Consider the following 18,536-nt stretch of genomic DNA (forward strand, 5'->3'; position numbering starts at 1 on the left):
CCCCCCCCGTACCCCTACAGATGAGAAGTGGCAACAGTTGATGCTGTTATTTTCAAAACTATCCGGGGGAGTGTGTACCAGTCACTCAGCCCTCTTTTGTGCAGCGCTGGGGATGATTCACAGCGCTGTGAGTTGGCCTCTATGTTGATTAATCTGCGAGACCGAAAACAGAAGGCTATTCTTAGACGCTGAATAAAAGAAGGGAAACTTCAGAGATGTTTGGATATCAGTAAGGAATCTCAGCCTCTGAAGGAGAAATTAAAGTTCGTGTTCTACCTTGTCCTCTCTACCCAGTGCTCTAGTGCTATGTAGGATTTCCAGGCCCTCAACACAAAAAGGAGGAAACTGGTATCTTTTATCAGAGGAAATACTGTAAGAATTGTTACCTTGTTGCAGCTGAAAATTATTTATCTGTTTGTTTTTTAAATCCAAAGGCTTACCTGCCCTTTTCAGTGTCAAAAATTCCTCCAAACTACGTGAGATTTATCTTTGTTTCTAATGTAAGTTGGTGGTCAGCTTTGAGAGTGAACTGATTTAAATGGAAGATTAAAATAAATAATTATTTCAGTCAAATATTACTTCTTGATGTAGTAATTCTTTCAGTCTATCTTGACTAATTCCCAGCAGATTTCATAAATTCAGATTCTCTCATCAGAAATAAGGGAAGCTGTCTGTGAACGCCAGCAGGCAGACTGGGTGAGTTCTGGGAGGGAAATGCCCACCAGCTTGGCATTGATTCTTGTGTGACCTGGCTTACCAGGTTAGTGCTGCTCTAAGGGGCTTCTCGTCTGTAATATTTGCTTGTTCAGGTGTGAACGGGGCTAACAAAAATAATCCTTTTCCCCAAAACAAATGTATAGAGGAATGGAAGAATCTTAGAGAAAATTATTTTACTAAATCGCCTCTGTTTCATTGTGTCTTGCATGTGACAGGAGGAAGCTTCTCCTTACTCCTTACTTGACATCTGCTTGAATTTCCTCACTGCTAACCTAGAGAAGTTCTGTACAGAAAGGCAAGATGGAACGCTGTGCTTGCAGGAGCCAGGGATGTTTCCTCAGGAAGTGGCTGATCGATTACTGCAGACAATGGCATTTCATGGTAAAAACAGTTCTTTGTGGCTCATCAGTGAAAGCGCTTTACTGGGGTGCGACAGTGCAGTTCTGGTGTGTTTTGTAGTAGAATCTGTTGGAGCTACTTAAAATGCGTTCCTTCATCTCCGACTGGAGAATTTCTGGTATTTCGGCTGTGCCATAAGTTCAGCTGGATGTCACGCAGCCATACGCAGAGCTCTAAATAGAAAGGCCTTTGTCTCGTGTTTAGGATTATAATCAAATGTTCTTTTAAGTGATTGTTCTTTAATAGATCTTTCAATCACTTTTTAAAAGATTTAACTTCTAACAGTGCTCAAGTATTTCAGTACTTTCTGCAGACCAATTAATCGAATTATGTTTTCTTTACCGGGTGTCATTTAACTAAACTATGAAATAATCTTGTGATTTCTTCATTAAAATGGTTTTTCATCACTTTTAGCACTTTTGTTGCAGTGTAGTTGTTTTCTAAGGGCGTGTGGTGTTCTTCTGTGTCAGGTACTGGCCTGTGGCATTCTGTCAGCACATTAGATGGGAGAGATGCAGTCTTGTTTGCTTTCTTTAAGCACGTCAAAGGAAAATGTTAAGCTTGTATAAAAGCTTTGTAGCATGAAAGCAGTGAATGAATGGATTACCCTAGAGAAGAGGCAGGATTCCCATTCCTTCAAACTTCCATTAGAGATGAGACAGACACAAGAAAAAATGCTTTAAACACAGCGAGGGCCCTCTCCTGTAGGTGCAGATTTGACTGGCTGGCTGTGCAAATATTAGTGGTCTAGTTTTCCCCGGTTGTTTCCAGCCTGATAGAGCAGAAGAGATTGTCCCAGAAATACGCAAATGTAAAAAACTGCTCAATTTTCAACATGCATTGCTTTCTGATAAGTAATGGTTTAGAGCAGAAATCCAAGAAATCCAACTCAAAGAACAGAAGATTACTGCCAGTGCTAGCAGTGGCAAGGGTAGTCCCAGCCACAGAAACATCACAAACGCTGTGTCAGAGTGAGGGAAGGCCAATAAAAAAAAAAATGATGCCAGATAAGCAGGGTCAGCTAAGGTAGGCCAGCCAGCGTGCTCAATTTGATCCTTCATGTAAAAGATTAGCAAAAATTACTAAGTAGTTACATTTTAGTTATATTTTAACCAAGTTATTGCACTTCATTTATCTCCCCTATAACAATTCCCTCATGTTATATTTTTGCCTTTTCTGCAAAAGAGGCTTTCTGGTCAGAAATGCCGGAACTGTTCTTTAGAAAGGTCTGCAGATCTTAATATTTAACTACGTTACAGAGGCAATTACTAGCTCTGGACTTAAATCTAGACAAACTATAGCGTTAATTATGTTTTTATTCAAATATATTGTGTTTCCCGTTTCTTTTCTGTTTTCAGTATGCTTGAAGATACAAAATAGGGACACTGACATGTACAACTCTCTTGAGAAAAACCAGAAGGAAAGACGCTTCCTACTCCTTTTATATATATGCTTGTGTACCCATGCCCACCTCATATGGTTGTTTATAAAATAGTAATTGCTCTATTGATGACACAAATAAAATATCTTGGTGTTTCCAATGTGTTTTGAATAATCCTGTGCGTGGAACTAATCTTTTTAGCTAGTGTTTTGTCAGGATGCTGCAGGAAAAGACTATTAATCTTTCTGCTTTGTAGCAAGATGATAAAATGACTGCATAATAATCTCAAGCAAGACTGCTATATTTCCTTTTTTCACTGTTGTCTTTCTCTCCTTCCCACTCTTTACTTACCCTTCTGCTACTTCTCTTTGAAACTTTTTAGGTTTCTTTCTCACATGTAGCTTGTTTCTGAGCAACACTCCTACCTTCTTCATGAAGGATCTGTGAAATAACTGGCTTATATAGTGTATTGATCCTGCTTACGAGTTCACTTGAATGCTTCAGTACTCAACTGAGTTAAAGCAAGATGCAGGTGGATTGTTAATTGCTATGTTGAGGTTAACAGACTTGTGTCCAGGGAATAAAAGCTTCAAGGAATTTTGAAATTCTCTTTCTAGCACATTTCTATCCAGTTCCAGTGAGAAAAGCCAAAAACACCAGGCTGTAGTCTGAATGTTTTCAAATTATACCCACATCTTACTTTGTTGCATGTTACACCTTCTGAACAAGACAGGTATTGTGAATGCACTGCATCGTAATTTCGCTGTCCTATTCTTTAACACGAGGTTATCCAAAAGTGCATTCATAATCTTCAAAGCAGAATTTCAAAAGATTGTGAGACCAGGAGCGTAACAGTCCAAGATGTGCTATTTTGCAATTAATTCTCTTTGCTGACACTTCTTACTTGTTTCCCTTTGGGTTCTTAAAGTAGAAGTGTTGTTCTAGAGCGCTAGAACCAAACACTAATGCTGTTTTCCAACAGGACTTCTGAATGATGGAACTGTGGGCATCTTCCGAGGAAACCAGATGCGTTTGAAGCGAGCTTGCATCCGGAAAGCAAAAATCTCTGCTGTGGCCTTCCGGAAAGCATTCTGCCATCACAAACTAGTGGAACTTGATGCTACTGGGGTGAATGCAGATATAACAATCACAGACATTATAAGCGGGCTTGGGAGCAATAAATGGATCCAACAAAACCTTCAATGCCTTGTGCTGAACTCACTGACTCTTTCTTTGGAAGACCCCTACGAGAGGTGCTTCAGTCAGCTGTCTGGGCTTCGTGCATTAAGTATTACCAACGTTCTGTTCTACAACGAGGACCTGGCAGATGTCGCTTCCCTCCCTAGGTTAGAAAGTCTGGATATATCAAACACGTCGGTTACTGACATAACAGCACTTCTCACCTGCAAAGACCGCCTGAAATCTTTGACCATGCACCACCTGAAATGCTTGAAAATGACCACAACGCAGATTCTGGATGTTATAAGAGAACTAAAATATCTGAATCACCTTGATATTTCAGATGACAAACAGTTCACGTCAGACATAGCATTTCGTTTACTGGAACAGAAAGATATTTTGCCTAACCTCGTGTCTCTGGACATTTCTGGAAGGAAGCATGTCACAGATAAGGCTGTAGAAGCGTTTATCCAGCAACGGCCAACCATGCAGTTTGTAGGATTGCTAGCTACTGATGCCGGCTACTCAGAATTCCTAACAGGAGAAGGAAACCTAAAGGTTAAGTGGGGGAATTTGTCAGAAAAATTAAAATGTTCAGGAAATATGGATCTAATCATTTGTCACAAATGCATGTGGGTGTTTGAGGAGGAGGATGTAGGTTCCTTTTTTAACTGTTAATTTTATTACTGACTTCAAATTTCTACTTAATTCTGGCACAGAAACTGCTAGATGTAAATAATACTATTGTAAATATATATATATATTTACATCTATATTTATATATATATTATATTTATTTTTATATAAAAACATGTTTTTATATGCCTTTTCAGTGAGCCTCAAGTCCTGATTTAATATATTAGGTCTAGGAGAGAAGAACTTGGTCTAGTCTGAAATAATTTACTGAAATAATATTTGCATGCTTCCAGCACAGTGTGTAGCATGAGGCAGCAATATGGAAGAGGTTGAGGTATGGTTTGCATCAGCTTTGAGCAGTTAATGATTAGTACAGGAGATAAAATTTAATAACAGAACTACTGTTGTGTTCCATCACAATTTGTAATTTCCTGGTTACAATTCTTCTGTCTACCTCGAAAGGTCTTTTGGAGGTCTTGAAAGGAAACTATGGAGGGAATGAGGAAGGTTTTGCGTAATGTGGCCATATATCTCCTGTGCAAATTGAGTTTTATACTTCAGTTTAAAAAATTTAGAATGCCCTTGTTATAGGCATTGCAGCTATGGCAATTATTTAATGATAATTTTCATCTTGATCTTCTGGCAGTTGTTAACGGCTGGGTCTCTCAAGTGCCGAGTTGTTAAAGCTGCAGTAATATGTACGAGTGTTGAAACAGTGTTGGAGAAAGCAAGTTCCCCTTTGATACGATTGATGTATGGCATCATGGAATGACACCTCACATGTGGTATAGAATAATTCAGTATAATCCTTGCTGCTTAGAATACATGCTTCATACAATTGACTGTGCTATGCCATCCTTTTTTTTTTTTTGAGGTGACCTGGAATTCATTAGTGACTGGACTGAACTATTCAGCTGCTCAGTTTAGACACTACGAAATAATAAACAGAACACAGCTCTTGTGGAGACAGCATGAGTAAAATATCATTAGCTTTACAACAGTCCTGTGAAATATGATTATAGAAAATTCTTATAAGATTAAACACCAGACAGATGTTGTAGTTGAAACCATGAAGCCATGTGGAAGTTCTTCACATAGTGTATGGTTGGCTGCAAAACACGTCAGTAAATATGATTGCTCTGTTTTAATCAGCAGAGAGCATAAAGCAAAGTCCAAGCTGATATCATTTCTGTCAGGGCTGTGATATCTTCCTGGTCTAGCAAGTTTGGAAAAATTTGGCATGAAATGTGACACTTCCATCTATGAACGTTTGCTTTTCCTTGTGTGACAAATTAGGTTAAAACAAGTTCTGTTATGCTTCCCTGAGAGTATTTTAAAAAGTGTTTGCAGCAATTATTCTTTAAGTAGCAGGGCTGAAGAACAAACCACCTGTAACAATGCAACTGCAGATATAAAGTAGGTAAAATGTGGTAAAATGGAAAATGGAGAAGATTGGGAAGTGGAAAAATTTGCAGTTAGTTGCTGATTTAGTATTCTAAGCTTAAGCTTTGTTACTCGTCAACAGCTCATATCTTCTAATGCACTATTCACCTAAATTAGTTCATTGTTAGTTTTCATGTGTATTTAAAGTCTGGTTTTAAGAATGATTTCTTTTGCAGTCAGTATGAGTTACTTTAATATGATGCTGGAATGCTATTGCTACAGATTTAGTTTATAGGAAACCTGCTGTAGACATAAAAAGGAAATATTTTTTGTTGGCAGAGCTAGAACTGCAAGCCAAAAATATCAGCCAAAATACCGTATTTGTCAGCTTAGCAGAGGAATTTCATGGAGCATATAGTTGTGTATGCTTTTAAGCATTTGATGTATCATAAGCAGTTTCCGTTAGTTACAAAGTGCTACTGTTAAGTAGCTGTTTCATGTAGCTGTGCTTATAGAGATAACTGAAGCCTAATTTTGACTCATAAAGTGAATTCTTTTTGGTATAGAATAATTCAATATAATCCTTTGTGTAGATGATGTAGTTCTAGATGAAGCTGGGCAGGTAACGTAACCATTTGCTTACTGAAGACTTTGGCTAAAAATATGAGTGTCTTTGAAACTGCAGCTTTGCCACTTTACGAACAGAGTTCTTACAGTGAATGATGACATCTTGAACTCAGGATTATTTCTCTGTTCACAGGTATCCGGAGAAGCAAATGAAACTCAGATTTCTGAAGCACTGAAGCGTTACAGTGAACGGGCCTTCTTTGTGAGGGAAGCACTCTTTCACTTATTCAGCTTGACACATGTAATGGAAAAAACAAAGCCTGAAATTTTAAAGGTAAAATAATAGTCTCGATGAGAAAGTCTTGTATCGTTCCTTAAACTATTTTTAAGGAGGCCGTTCTCAAAGCCCTGGTAAAAATAATTTTTAAACTTTTACACTTCTATTGTGATTTGTAAGGTTAAAATTCTATGATGGATTAAAACTAATAGTAATTTAACTATGGAGATGTAGATGATGCTGTGTTAGTGTTTTACATTAACTAAAATTGATCTGGACTAACGTGGTAATGTCTAAATTTAGTAGCATCTACGTTATTTTTTTCATATGATTTTGAGTGGAGTTTTCTACAGGTGCTGAATTATGTCCTTAGGTCATATCTGTGTTAGGTCAGACCATATTCGTACACTGGGCTCTAACTAGTGGCAATTCCTAGAAACTTCCTTTAACACTTATTCTAGGAATTGGCTGTACGTTGTTAGAACACCAGAGATGGTTTAATTTCTACTGTGATCGTCATGAGAAACATCAGTAAAATAGACTTCATCCCCCTGCCCCTCATCTTCTTTCAAGTAGAACAAATGGCTTTGATCTTGTTCACTTCATTATCAAAAAGACTTCAACAATCAATTATAAAGAAGAATATTTTCTTAAGTGAGATCATAATCAATATATGTAGCCAAAAACATATTTTGAAAAGAAGCTGTGAAAAATGTAGGTCTTTTGCTATGTTTGGAGGTCTCGTCTCCTTTGAGAGGCTGCTGCAAACAGTGCAAAAGGAGATGGAGAAATAGGAGTTGCCAGCTTTGAATCTCAGAGCAGAAGGAAACATTCTTAATGAGAATTAAAATCATACCATGTGAATTTTTCACTTAAGTGAAAAGGAAGCAGATACTGGCTGCTGCTGAATCATTGTTGTGGTCTGCAGCAGCAATGGATTGCTCGTGGGGTATGTGCATGAGTGCATTTGTGTGTAACGTGGGCAAAACTCTTGCATTTCAGCTTGTGGTTATTGGAATGAGAAATCATCCGCTGAATTTGCCAGTGCAGTTGGCTGCAAGTGCATGTGTCTTCAACCTAACCAAGCAAGATTTAGCAGCGGGCATGCCTGTGCGACTTCTGGCCGATGTCACTCACTTGCTCCTGAAAGCCATGGAACATTTCCCAAATCATCAACAGGTAAAAGATGAAATTTCTTTGTTTCCTACTGGTTTCTTTTTCTTGTGAGCCTCATGAAAGGTTTCTCTACATCTCATGACTTCAAGAGTAGCTGTAAGCAAGTACTCGTACAGATGCATTTGTGCAAGATTTCTGTAAATATTGCTTTCTTTTTTACTTCCTCCTTCTAGGACTGTAGTTGGTAGAATCAATGTTAACCATAATGAAGCTTTTTAAAAAGACTTTTAGAGACTTTACAAAAAGTTTGGTCTACTTGGTCAGTGTTGAATGGTGTGGTGTGATTCTGGACAAGTGTTGCTATTGAAAACATCCATTTTTAAGGTTAAATAATAGGAGTTAAATGGGCTTTAATTTTCTGTTTTGCAGAGAGTTTCCTTAGATATCTATAGGTGTAGCAACAGTTCTAGATATATGTCCTAACAAATGTTCTGGTCAGTGTCTAAAAGTGTTATGTGGGTTTTGTCTGTGTGTCTGGTAATTATACGAAAGATTAAACTACAAAGCTGGGGTTTTATGGCATCCTCTCAGGGAAAACAGTATTTGACCAACAGTGAAGGAATAATTTTACTCTAATGCTCCTTTTTTTTTTTCTTTTTTTTGAGTTGCAATCATTTTCAGTACAGTCTTTGGGAATATGTTAAGGATTCATAGCAATAAAGTATTCTGAAATACGTATGTCTCTGAAATCTTTCTGTTTAATTTCTTATAGCTGCAAAAGAATTGCCTTCTTTCTCTGTGCAGTGACAGGATACTTCAGGATGTTCCATTTAACAGGCAAGTTTTATGTCAGTTAAAATGAGCTGTAGTGTTGCAGAAAGCTTTTCTGTTGTTGGTTGTTTAGTACTGAGATAAGCTTATGATTTATTGATCTTGGGAAAATCATGGCTACTCTACAGACTTGATAATTCACAGGGTTTCTGGCTGCAGTTTGTTCAATTTAAATCATTCTCATGTGCTAATTTGTGTGTTCTGTGGTATTTTGGGCCTGTAATTCACAATTGCCTTGAATTAGGATCTGAAAAAATCCTTTAGTATACAGGTATTTTTGATTTCACCTTCCTGGATCAACCACTAATCTTGTGTTAGAGGAGTCAAAATTTCTCTGGGTGATGATGGGATTGTGTTTTGCATAGAATTTCTACTTGGATGTTTTGCTCCAAGGCTTTTGAAGTATACTGGTCTGCTGTTTCAGAAGATCATGTCAACTTTTTCTTCCTTTGGAAGCAGTTACTGCGCACTTTGATGTATAATTAGAAGTAAGAGATCCTAAGCAAAGAACTTAAAGTTGACCAAGGTTCATGCAATACCTGTAATTTCCCATTTGTACGTTTTTTGGTACGAGGCATGCTTCTGTTTGTTTCATCTTTCACGCATTTCTATCTGAAGTGTCTTCTGTGTGCATCTTTCTTTGATTAAGACTTGTGAGACTTGTGAAAACTAAACTTATTGTTAACTTTCAGGTTTGAAGCAGCCAAACTTGTTATGCAGTGGCTGTGTAATCATGAAGATCAAAACATGCAAAGAATGGCTGTAGCCATAATTTCCATTCTTGCTGCAAAGGTACAAAATTTAAACTTTGATATAATCAATTAGTATTTCTGAAGTCTTAAAAAATGCTGATTGTAGTTTTGTTTGTTTACAGCTTTCGACGGAGCAAACTGCTCAACTTGGCGCAGAGCTCTTCATTGTTAGGGTATGTCAGATGCTTTCTTGACAGTCAGAAATACCAACTTCTCAAGCAGCTCATGCAAGCAGTGTTCCTAAAGATACAATATAAAAATAAGGAGAGAGAATTCTAAGAATGCATTAGCCTGTATTCATTTGAAAGTTCTTTGGAATGACAAAGCCTGGAGAATTTGCTAGAGGTCAAAAGAAGCCCAAGGGGAAAAGCTTGACAAAATTTAATACAAAGTAGAATAACAAGGAATTATTGATTTGAAATTTATCATATAAGACTAAAGTTGTTTCAAAAGAGAATATTTGAATTAAATCATTAGTGCTGTCAGTGTTCGTGTGCTTCCCAGAATTCTGTGGATAGCTTTGTGCCAGCAGTAATGGTACTATGCATGTGATTATGGTGGAAACAAAGGAATTCCTGTAGCAGGTGACAGTGCCGAAAGGGGGAGGGAAACATTTAATACTATGTTTTGAGGGGGTAAAGTTTGACCCTAACTACTTAGGTCTTTATTCTGTTTATAAATGATAGTCTGCATTACCTGAGTCTGTGCAAAAAGAAGCAGAGGAGCGGATAGGATTTTAGATATGCAATCGTAATCGGTATATTTTTTTTTTCCAGCAACTACTACAAATAGTTAAACAGAAAACAAATCAGAATCTTGTAGATACAACCCTTAAGTTCACACTGAGTGCACTTTGGAACCTCACTGATGAATCACCAACAACATGTCGGCACTTCATTGAAAATCAAGGTCTAGAACTTTTCATGAGAGTTTTAGAGGTGAGGAGTAAAGTTTGTGTTGTGGATTGTCAACTTAGGTTTATAATTAATGTTGTAAACAGTTTCATATAATTTCTTTCTTTTTTCCACAGTCTTTTCCATCAGAATCATCCATTCAACAGAAGGTTCTTGGGCTTCTGGTGAGATGAACAAAAATGTCTGAAATCCATGTTGTTAAAAATCAATCTTTTTTTACCATGTTAATCTGAAAATGTGTCTAATATTTTTACATTCTTCTTTAATCTTTATGGCATTCTTTACTGATGTTTTTTCAGACTATTTTGTCAGTTCTTCAAAAGCACTAATCACACAGAAATTGATGGTTACAGTAAACAAGAAGAGCTTTTCAGAAAGGGCAGAGAGTCAGGCTTCAGATAAATCTAAATGCAAAAAGTAATTGAAAATCAGTGGAATTCAGAATTGCGCATTGGTGAGACTTAATGAGATTGACTGTGTTTTGAGAGCATTAAAACTACCCTATACATCAGTGTAATCTACATGCTATGGGCTGGAATTACTTATGACAAAGCCTCTGTATTTTAAGGCAAATTTCTGTATTAAACTGGAAAAGTTTTCAAAAACAGCAGCAGTATTTTGATATCTGATTTTCATCTGGATATATGAGGATATCATCTTGGTGTTTATATGTGTTTATTTGCACAGTGTAGTTCAAATTTATATGTTTGTCTTCCTTCAATCATATTATTTCTGTTGATGTTTTATTTTTTTCTCCCTCTTCCTCTCCCCTCCAGAATAACATAGCTGAAGTTAAAGAACTCCATTCTGAATTAATGTGGAAGGACTTTATAGACCACATCAGTAAATTATTGCACAGCGTGGAGGTGGAAGTCAGCTATTTTGCAGCAGGGATTATTGCACATTTAATATCTCGAGGAGAGCAGGCCTGGACATTAAGTCGCAGCCAGAGGACCTCTCTCCTTGAACAGCTGGTACTGAAATAATGATGCACTTTATCATGCTCTTCGATTTTTGTATGCTTGTATTTAAGATTGAGTGTTCTTTGTTCTGTATTTTGCAGCATTCCGCCATTTTGAATTGGCCAACCCCAGAATGTGAGATGGTGGCTTACAGGTAACTATTGCCTTGATTTGGAGTTTGGAAAATACAGTAGAACTGAATTAAATTTAAAACTTGTTCCTGAAGCAGAGTGAGCTGCCAGGCTGACATGGTTTTGTCCAGTGAAAAAACACCTATCAACTTAAAATTTGCAGCGAGCTGATTTTCCCTTTATGATCAAAGAAGGGTAGGGGCTCCTGTAAAAGGTAAATGTAATGTTGTTCTGCCTGCATTTCAGATATTAAGGTACACTGGGTCTAAAAGACTTGGACACAAAGGTCAACTAGTATGGTTACACTGGTGAGCACAAGGTTAGCACCATCTGCCCTAAATAAGGGGGCTTGAGGCCCTAGAATCATAGAATCACCAAGGTTGGAAAAGACCTCTAAGATCATCCAGTCCAACCATCCACCTATCACCAGTATTTCCCACTAAACCATGTCCCTCAGTACAACATCTGAACGTTTCTTGAACACCTCCAGGGATGGTGATTTCCCTACTTCCCTGGGCAGCCCATTGCAGCGCCTGACCACTCTTACAGAGAAGTAGTATTTCCTAATGTCCAACCTGAATCTCCCCTGGCACAACTTGAGGCCACTCCCTCTAGTCTTGTCACTAGATACATAAAGCACAGTTGGGTAATTACTTTCCACTGTTTTCTCCTATTTTTAAGGGGTAAGAATCATCAAAATGCAATGGCAAAAATATACTGTGTATCCACTATATACATTTTTGCTAGTTATTACCTTAAATGTTAAAAGGCAGTCACTGCATCTAAAACTCCAAATTACTGAGAAGTCTTTCCCAGTAAAACCAGCAGGTAAATGAGTAGGCAATGTATGATCTCTGAAGGGACAGCTAATAACAAAATAAGCTGCTGATCATTTATCTCTCTCTCTTTATTTTTTTTTTTTCTAATAGGTCTTTCAATCCCTTTTTTCCCCTACTTGGCTGTTTCATGACACCAGGTGTCCAGCTATGGGCAGTGTGGGCCATGCAACATGTCTGCAGCAAAAATCGTATGTATTAAGATAAAATTACCTATATGGTTTTTATTTTTTGGCATGCTATTCACTAGCATGAAATGGGAATAATAGGAATTCCTATGGTTTTCATTCCTGGTACTTTGGAGAAACTGCATTGAGGCTTATACAAAATGAGGCAGGAAAAGAGTAAGAAAAAGGTCTTTATATCCTTTTTTACTTACCAGAATTTTACTTTTTGATGCACAATATTAATTTCAAAATGAATACATGTGTTAAGATTACCTACGCTTGCAGCTTGCACAGGTGTTTTCACTCAGGTTAATTTTAGTAAAAGGCAGAAAACTTTCAAATTAAAGGAGAGCTAGGATTACAGCAGGTAGCTATGCCTTACCATCAGGATAGAAGTTTTAGTTAATTCTGGTCCCTAATCACCCTTTGCAGTAACGTGCTGTTTCATGAAAGGCACCTTCTTAATCTATTTTTCCCATCTGCAAAATGAGAACACCAGCATCTTTTCTGTAAAATGCCTTGAGAGCATGTAATGAAATGCGGAATTGTTGAGGTAGGAAATAAGTCCCCTGAGCACACCTAAATGTAAGACCTGACAAACCTTCCTGGCTTTTTAGTGATTTTTTTTTTTTAGATAAAATATCTTCTGACAAAGTTGTAGTGGTCAGACTCTGGGTAATAGTTGTGGGTTTTTTTGTTTGTTTGTTTTTCATTCAGACCAACTAATTTGGTGTTAGTGAAATTAAAACAAGCTTTCTTCCCCTCTTTGTACCTCAGCCCTGTTTATTCGGTGTATAGTCTTATTTGTTCTATTTATTTTTTTAGTGTTTATTATGTGCTGCCTAACCTCTGAACTTTCAGCATGCCACAGAGGTTTGTCCTGGCAGTGAGTAACTGCACTGTAGGATGCAGAGGCTGCAAATAACTGGATAACGTACACCTAATTTGAGAATAGTAGAGTCTTAATTTTTTTCTCTATATTTATTAAATGTCTATATTTATATCCTGACTATGTGTCATGAAGTTTAGTTTTGATGGCAGTCGGTGCCAGAAGCTTCCAGAGAAAGTTGCAGAGAAACCAAATGCTCGATAGCAAATGTAATGACATGCTCTGGGGAAAAATGTATCTAATTCTGAAATAGGAAGTGTTATAGGGAGAAAAGTCCTAAGCTTTTGATACTTGGCACTAAAAAGACTTTGTCTCTTGGAGAGCAGATGTGTTATATTGTCATCGTCAGATGAGGATAAAAAGTGGTCTGGATTTAATAGCATTGATTTTTCTTGTTGATTTTTTTCCTCCTTTTGCTGTTTCACGATGCTGTAGCCACCTCAGTGAGCTAACTTACCTAAAATAGTAGCAGCACTGCAGTAAATGTGATCCCTGCTGACATGTTTAATGTCAGGATTTAAACAACTCAGGTGGTGCTTCACTGAGATGAACAGTGAAACTGGGTGCACCTGACATAATGCTCCGTGGATTGCATTACACTCGCTCTGACCGTTTTGGAACAACCTCTGAAGCTTGTATGTTGTGTTATGTGTGGCTCTTCTTATAGCTGATCTCTCCATGCAGTAACACTGGAATTGATGCAGACTTCTTAAAAGCTATAATGGAAATTGAAAGAAAAGTGTAATTTTGTTCTGAAAAGCTTTTCCTACCAACTTGCCATAGTGAAGCTACACCATGTACCATTCAGCTTAAGCAGCATTTAGCAAGCTGTTTTCAAGGGAACTGTTTCCTCTTCACTCTACAAGCCCGTATGAATGACGTGGTATATGTGGTACCGTTTTTTGTTAACTATTCTGAATCAAAGTCTTTGGTAAAGAAGATATTTTTACTTGGGTACTCAGAGATACTATATTTCTGCTCCCTTTTTCTTAAAATTTATATATGTGCACTTAAAATGCTGGGAGGGAGAAAGAATGCTGTGGATATTACAAGGCACTTTGCAGGCAGCTAGCTAAGACAGACATGAAAACAGATACAATCTGCATCCTGTCAAAACAACTCTGTTGTCCTGTTGTCACCCATCAAAGTACAAATGCACTTCAGAAGACATTTCAGGAAGTGTCCTGAATGCTGCCTTGCTTAGGAGATGAAAGTGAATTTGAAGCATTGTTTACAGAACTGTTACTTCTACCTTAGATGATTTTGGTTATTACTTTTTTTTTTTTTTAATCCTATTACAGCTGCCAGGTACTGCAGTATGTTAATTGAAGAGGGTGGCTTACAGCACTTGTACAACATCAAGGAAAATGTCCAGACTGATCCACATGTCCAGAGGATTGCTATTGCCATCCTAGATAGTTTGGAAAAACACATTATGCGTCATGGGAGGCCACCTCCATGTAGAAAACAGCAACAAAATAAACCAAACTGAAAGCTGAAGGTATAAGAGTGTAAAGTATTGTCTCTGTAATAATCCCTCCTGATGTGTGTGTAGCTGGAGTAATTTGTAATATAGTGGTCACCATTAAAGTGATTTACCTATAATTGTGGTACCCAGAACCAAGTACGGTAACCTTTGGGGAATGTCAACTTTAATGGCAACCGCATACGCAACTTGTAAAGGGTCGCTGCTTGAGCTGGTCACACCTGTAGGATTACTGCTGCCTACAAAGAGATTGGACTTGTACAGATTAATATGCACATCTGGGGAGGAAAAAAACCAAACAATTCTAGGAACATCTTGTTTTTTGACTTCCGGGACAGAAAGTTATTTCATCCCTATGATTGCTGTTTATAAAACTGTTTACCGGACTGGTGTTTGAGTAGAACTGTGCGTGGTTGTGGTATTCAACGCTTTGACAGATTAAAACAAAAGTTCCTGCATGCAAGTTACAAACGAGACTTGTAACTAAGGCGACCAAAATGTCCATCTTCCCATAACCCTTCTGAGCGTAAGGACTTCAGCCTCCTTTTTCTTTTGCCTGCCAGCTGTGTTCTTTTGTTTTCCTTGCTGCTAAGACTATGCCTTTTTGAAGTTCAGCTCTCCTGAGTCCTCGGTACTCTCAGTAAGGCTGGGATCAGCACTGCGTCAGGGAAAGTGGAAACTTGCTAAAATAAAGCAACAGAAACAAGTTCAATAGGAGACACAATACTAAAAGAATGAGCTAAACTTGAGATTTTAAACTTGATAACACGAAGGGGATTTTGCTGTTTGACTACTCTGGTTTTGTGTGGGATCTTTCTTCTCTGTTTGGAAAACTGATAGGGAAATAGAAGGCTCGTTAGAGCAAGATACTGACCTGTCTTCATCCTGAAAGGGATTGCATGTTTTAACAGGAGGCCTGGGATATTTGGTCACCTTATTTATAAGAGACTAATGATTGTTTTCTGTAAATACTGTTAGTATTGTGCAGTGAATTATGTTTCCAAGTCACCGCAGTGCAAAATATCACCCAATGTTCTGTGTAAAACCTGTGTCGATTGCGTTGTTTTGTGAGGTGTGAAATTTTACATAAAGACGCTAATTGTAACAGCTTACTTCTTCCTTGGTTACCTGTGGGTTTCAAATGGTGTGTTGAATGAAACGTATTGCACAGCATATGGATGCCTGATAAAATACAAGTGATGAAAGCAAACTGCATGTCGGTTCAAATTCACTTTTATTTCAAGAATTGTTTCTGTTTGTCTGGTTAGTCTCCGTGTTTCCACGGGAACTGACTGATATTCTTAGACTGTTTTGTAAACATATTGGTACTTCAGTTTAAAAAGAAAACTTATGTTTGATAGTTTACAAGCAGGGATGACTACTTCAGGATGACCATATTTTACTATTTTTAACTCCTTCCCTTCCTCTCCCTCCCTAATTCTCATCCTTCAAATAAAAACATCACCTCTAATCTTCAGTAATCCAGTTATTGTGTATTTCAGCAACTTCAAAATGAACCAATCCAGTAACTTTATCAGTGTCATGTTGTGTAATTGCTATTTGTATGATGGTATAATTTGGCTAGCATGTTTTCGCTACATGTATCTGATCACATACTGTTTTCTTGATTCAGAAAGAAATTAAACTGGTTGTAGCTTTGAATTACAAAGGTGGTTTAAAATAACGATCTGCAAATTTGTATCCACCACCCTTCTGGGATGTCTGCTATTGGGCTTCTGCGGTGAAGGTTTTGTTATGTGGAATGGCATGCACGCCCTGTCAAAATTGGTGTTAATGGAATGGGTATGATATGAATTGGTTGGTACCACAAGAATCTAAACCAAATGTGACAGCTCTTCTTACAGTACTGTTTTCTCCTAATAACAGGAGAAATTAGTGCATCGTCTTAACTAAATCTCCACTACCATGTGCTGCACAAAATGAATCTGATGCAGGCATTGGTCCAGATGGTGAAGATATTGCTCCATGAAATCTATAGCCAGAGAATTGTAAATGGTTTTTCATACCTTTCTTGTTTTGTTCCCACTTGCTTCAGGAAAACAACAGTGAGCAGAACTACTTTAAGCCAAAAAATATGAATGGCTGCAAGCTGTAAACCTACTAAACAAAAAATTTGCTTGCGTGTGCCACTTAGAGACTCTTCATATTGCTGTGCAGCTTCAGGAGTTCCTCCCAGGGTAGAGTAATTCTGGAGGCAACTCTTAAATTCTTATTTCACTGAAATAAGAAGATTTCTTATCACTGAAGGTAATGCCTCTGCAGTTTACCTTTGCAGACCTTTAAAAGGAAACTTGTACTGTGTAATCTGGTAAGGTTGCCTCATTTGCAGTATCATTAAGTTTTGGCACCAGTGAAGTTCTGGTTTGATTCAAGACTGTTTCTAATATGGTAAGTTGCATTTTCTAAGTATATTCTGATAACCTCTTGTGTTTACTAAAAGCTTATTTCTCTAGTAATCCACTTTTGCTTGAAGGGTTCAGTCCAGGGAAGTTGGAAGCAACAGAGCTATGTTGAGGGGCATATCTGAATGCTGAAAGAGCATTGATAATGGAAAGCAACCTTTGGAAAGTTTTATTTCTTTCTAAGTTAATAGATTTCTTTTTTTCATCACATTTCTTGATGTTTAGATGCAGTATATTTATAGGCGAGTTTCACAGATGATTTCCACAGATGATTTCTGCCAGGATGATTTCTGTAATACTTTGACCCACTGATAAATTTTCATCAAGAAAGAACAGAAAAAATTAAAGCATACTGGTGCATTGCTGAAGCCTACCAAGTATTTAATAATCCGTATCTACTTTTTGTTTTGCCTTTAAATTTGCTGATAGGGAGTCAAAGCTGCTCCATGTTCTTTGACATCTTTGAAAGCTGTGACTGCTGGGAATTTTCATGCTGAGAAGTAAAGACCACCTTGCAGAGTGCACAGCTGGCAGCCACTACTTTGTGTACAGGGAAAGTCTGGGGTTCCTCAGTACCAACAAAAAACTGCAGTGTAATTTCAAAATGAGGCTTTTATCTGCATGATGTGTCTGTGACTGCTTTATATATAGTCTTATTCTGTTCAGTCTTCTGAGAGCTGTTCTAAGAGTGGTTGTTTAGAACTCAGAGAAACAAGGCCTTTTATCTTTCTTTATAATCAGACTCTGTAGCTAAGTGATGGGTGAATTAGAATGTATAATATATTTTTGCTTGCTTGAATTTTTGCTGCACTAGCATATAATCTTCTGTCTCACTGGAGCTGCTGAATAATGGAACTGGGGGAAGAAAGGAAATCCTCAGCCACTTCTGACTGCCACATTCTTGCCTAGACCTTTATTATCTCTTCAACTTTCCTAAAGATAAACTTTTCTATTTTTTTCACTTCAGCTGAAGGGGAATTGCCATGTCTATGAAACAAAGAGAATGACCAAAGAGTTCCTGACGGCCAGAGAGCCCTGCTGAGCTACTAGTGTAGGTTCATACACCTTGTGTGACAGAAGACCTAGCCTCAAGACAAATTTAACAACTGCAAGCATAAACATATGCTTATAGAAATACTATGTTACTTTCAGGATCTCTTCTTAAAGGACAATCCTGTAAGGTCAGTGTTGCTAGCCTGGAGGAAAGCACAGTTTATGAGTCCTCTAGGAAGACAATTTCAGCCCCTCCTTTCTGAGAAGGAAGCTGGGCTCAAATATTTAGACTTCAAATCCCTCTGTACTGTTAGGCTTCAGTTTAGAAATATGGTTTTTATGCCCTTTCAGTCACAGTGAGCACCTGACCCCTGTTGGTAATTCAGCATTCCTCAGAGCTGGCAGACTGAAAAGAATCTATGAAGTCGTATCTACAGTGAGGCTGTGAGTATGCTGTCTCTGAAGATAGCAGCTCTGCTTCCCACCTTACACACATG

The 18,536-nt window shown here is 37.8% G+C and overlaps 1 protein-coding gene across 4 annotated transcripts in view; it reads left to right on the forward strand.

The window, feature by feature from the left end:
* The window catches only part of LOC110402521 (protein zyg-11 homolog B), a 20,744-nt gene extending 4,587 nt beyond the window's left edge, over positions 1-16,157 (forward strand). For 2 of the 4 annotated variants that reach the window (XM_021404683.1, XM_021404684.1), the window contains exons 2-14: positions 933-1,098; positions 3,480-4,234; positions 6,456-6,596; positions 7,542-7,718; positions 8,428-8,492; positions 9,179-9,278; positions 9,361-9,411; positions 10,015-10,176; positions 10,269-10,316; positions 10,929-11,126; positions 11,216-11,268; positions 12,175-12,272; positions 14,439-16,157. In XM_021404683.1, coding sequence (XP_021260358.1) covers positions 933-1,098; positions 3,480-4,234; positions 6,456-6,596; positions 7,542-7,718; positions 8,428-8,492; positions 9,179-9,278; positions 9,361-9,411; positions 10,015-10,176; positions 10,269-10,316; positions 10,929-11,126; positions 11,216-11,268; positions 12,175-12,272; positions 14,439-14,629 — 2,205 coding nt within the window. In that variant the 3' untranslated portion in view covers positions 14,630-16,157. The other 2 variants (XM_021404682.1, XM_021404685.1) reach the window with 2 other exon arrangements.

Source organism: Numida meleagris, chromosome 7, assembly GCF_002078875.1.
Source record: "Numida meleagris isolate 19003 breed g44 Domestic line chromosome 7, NumMel1.0, whole genome shotgun sequence".
NCBI lineage: Eukaryota > Metazoa > Chordata > Aves > Galliformes > Numididae > Numida > Numida meleagris.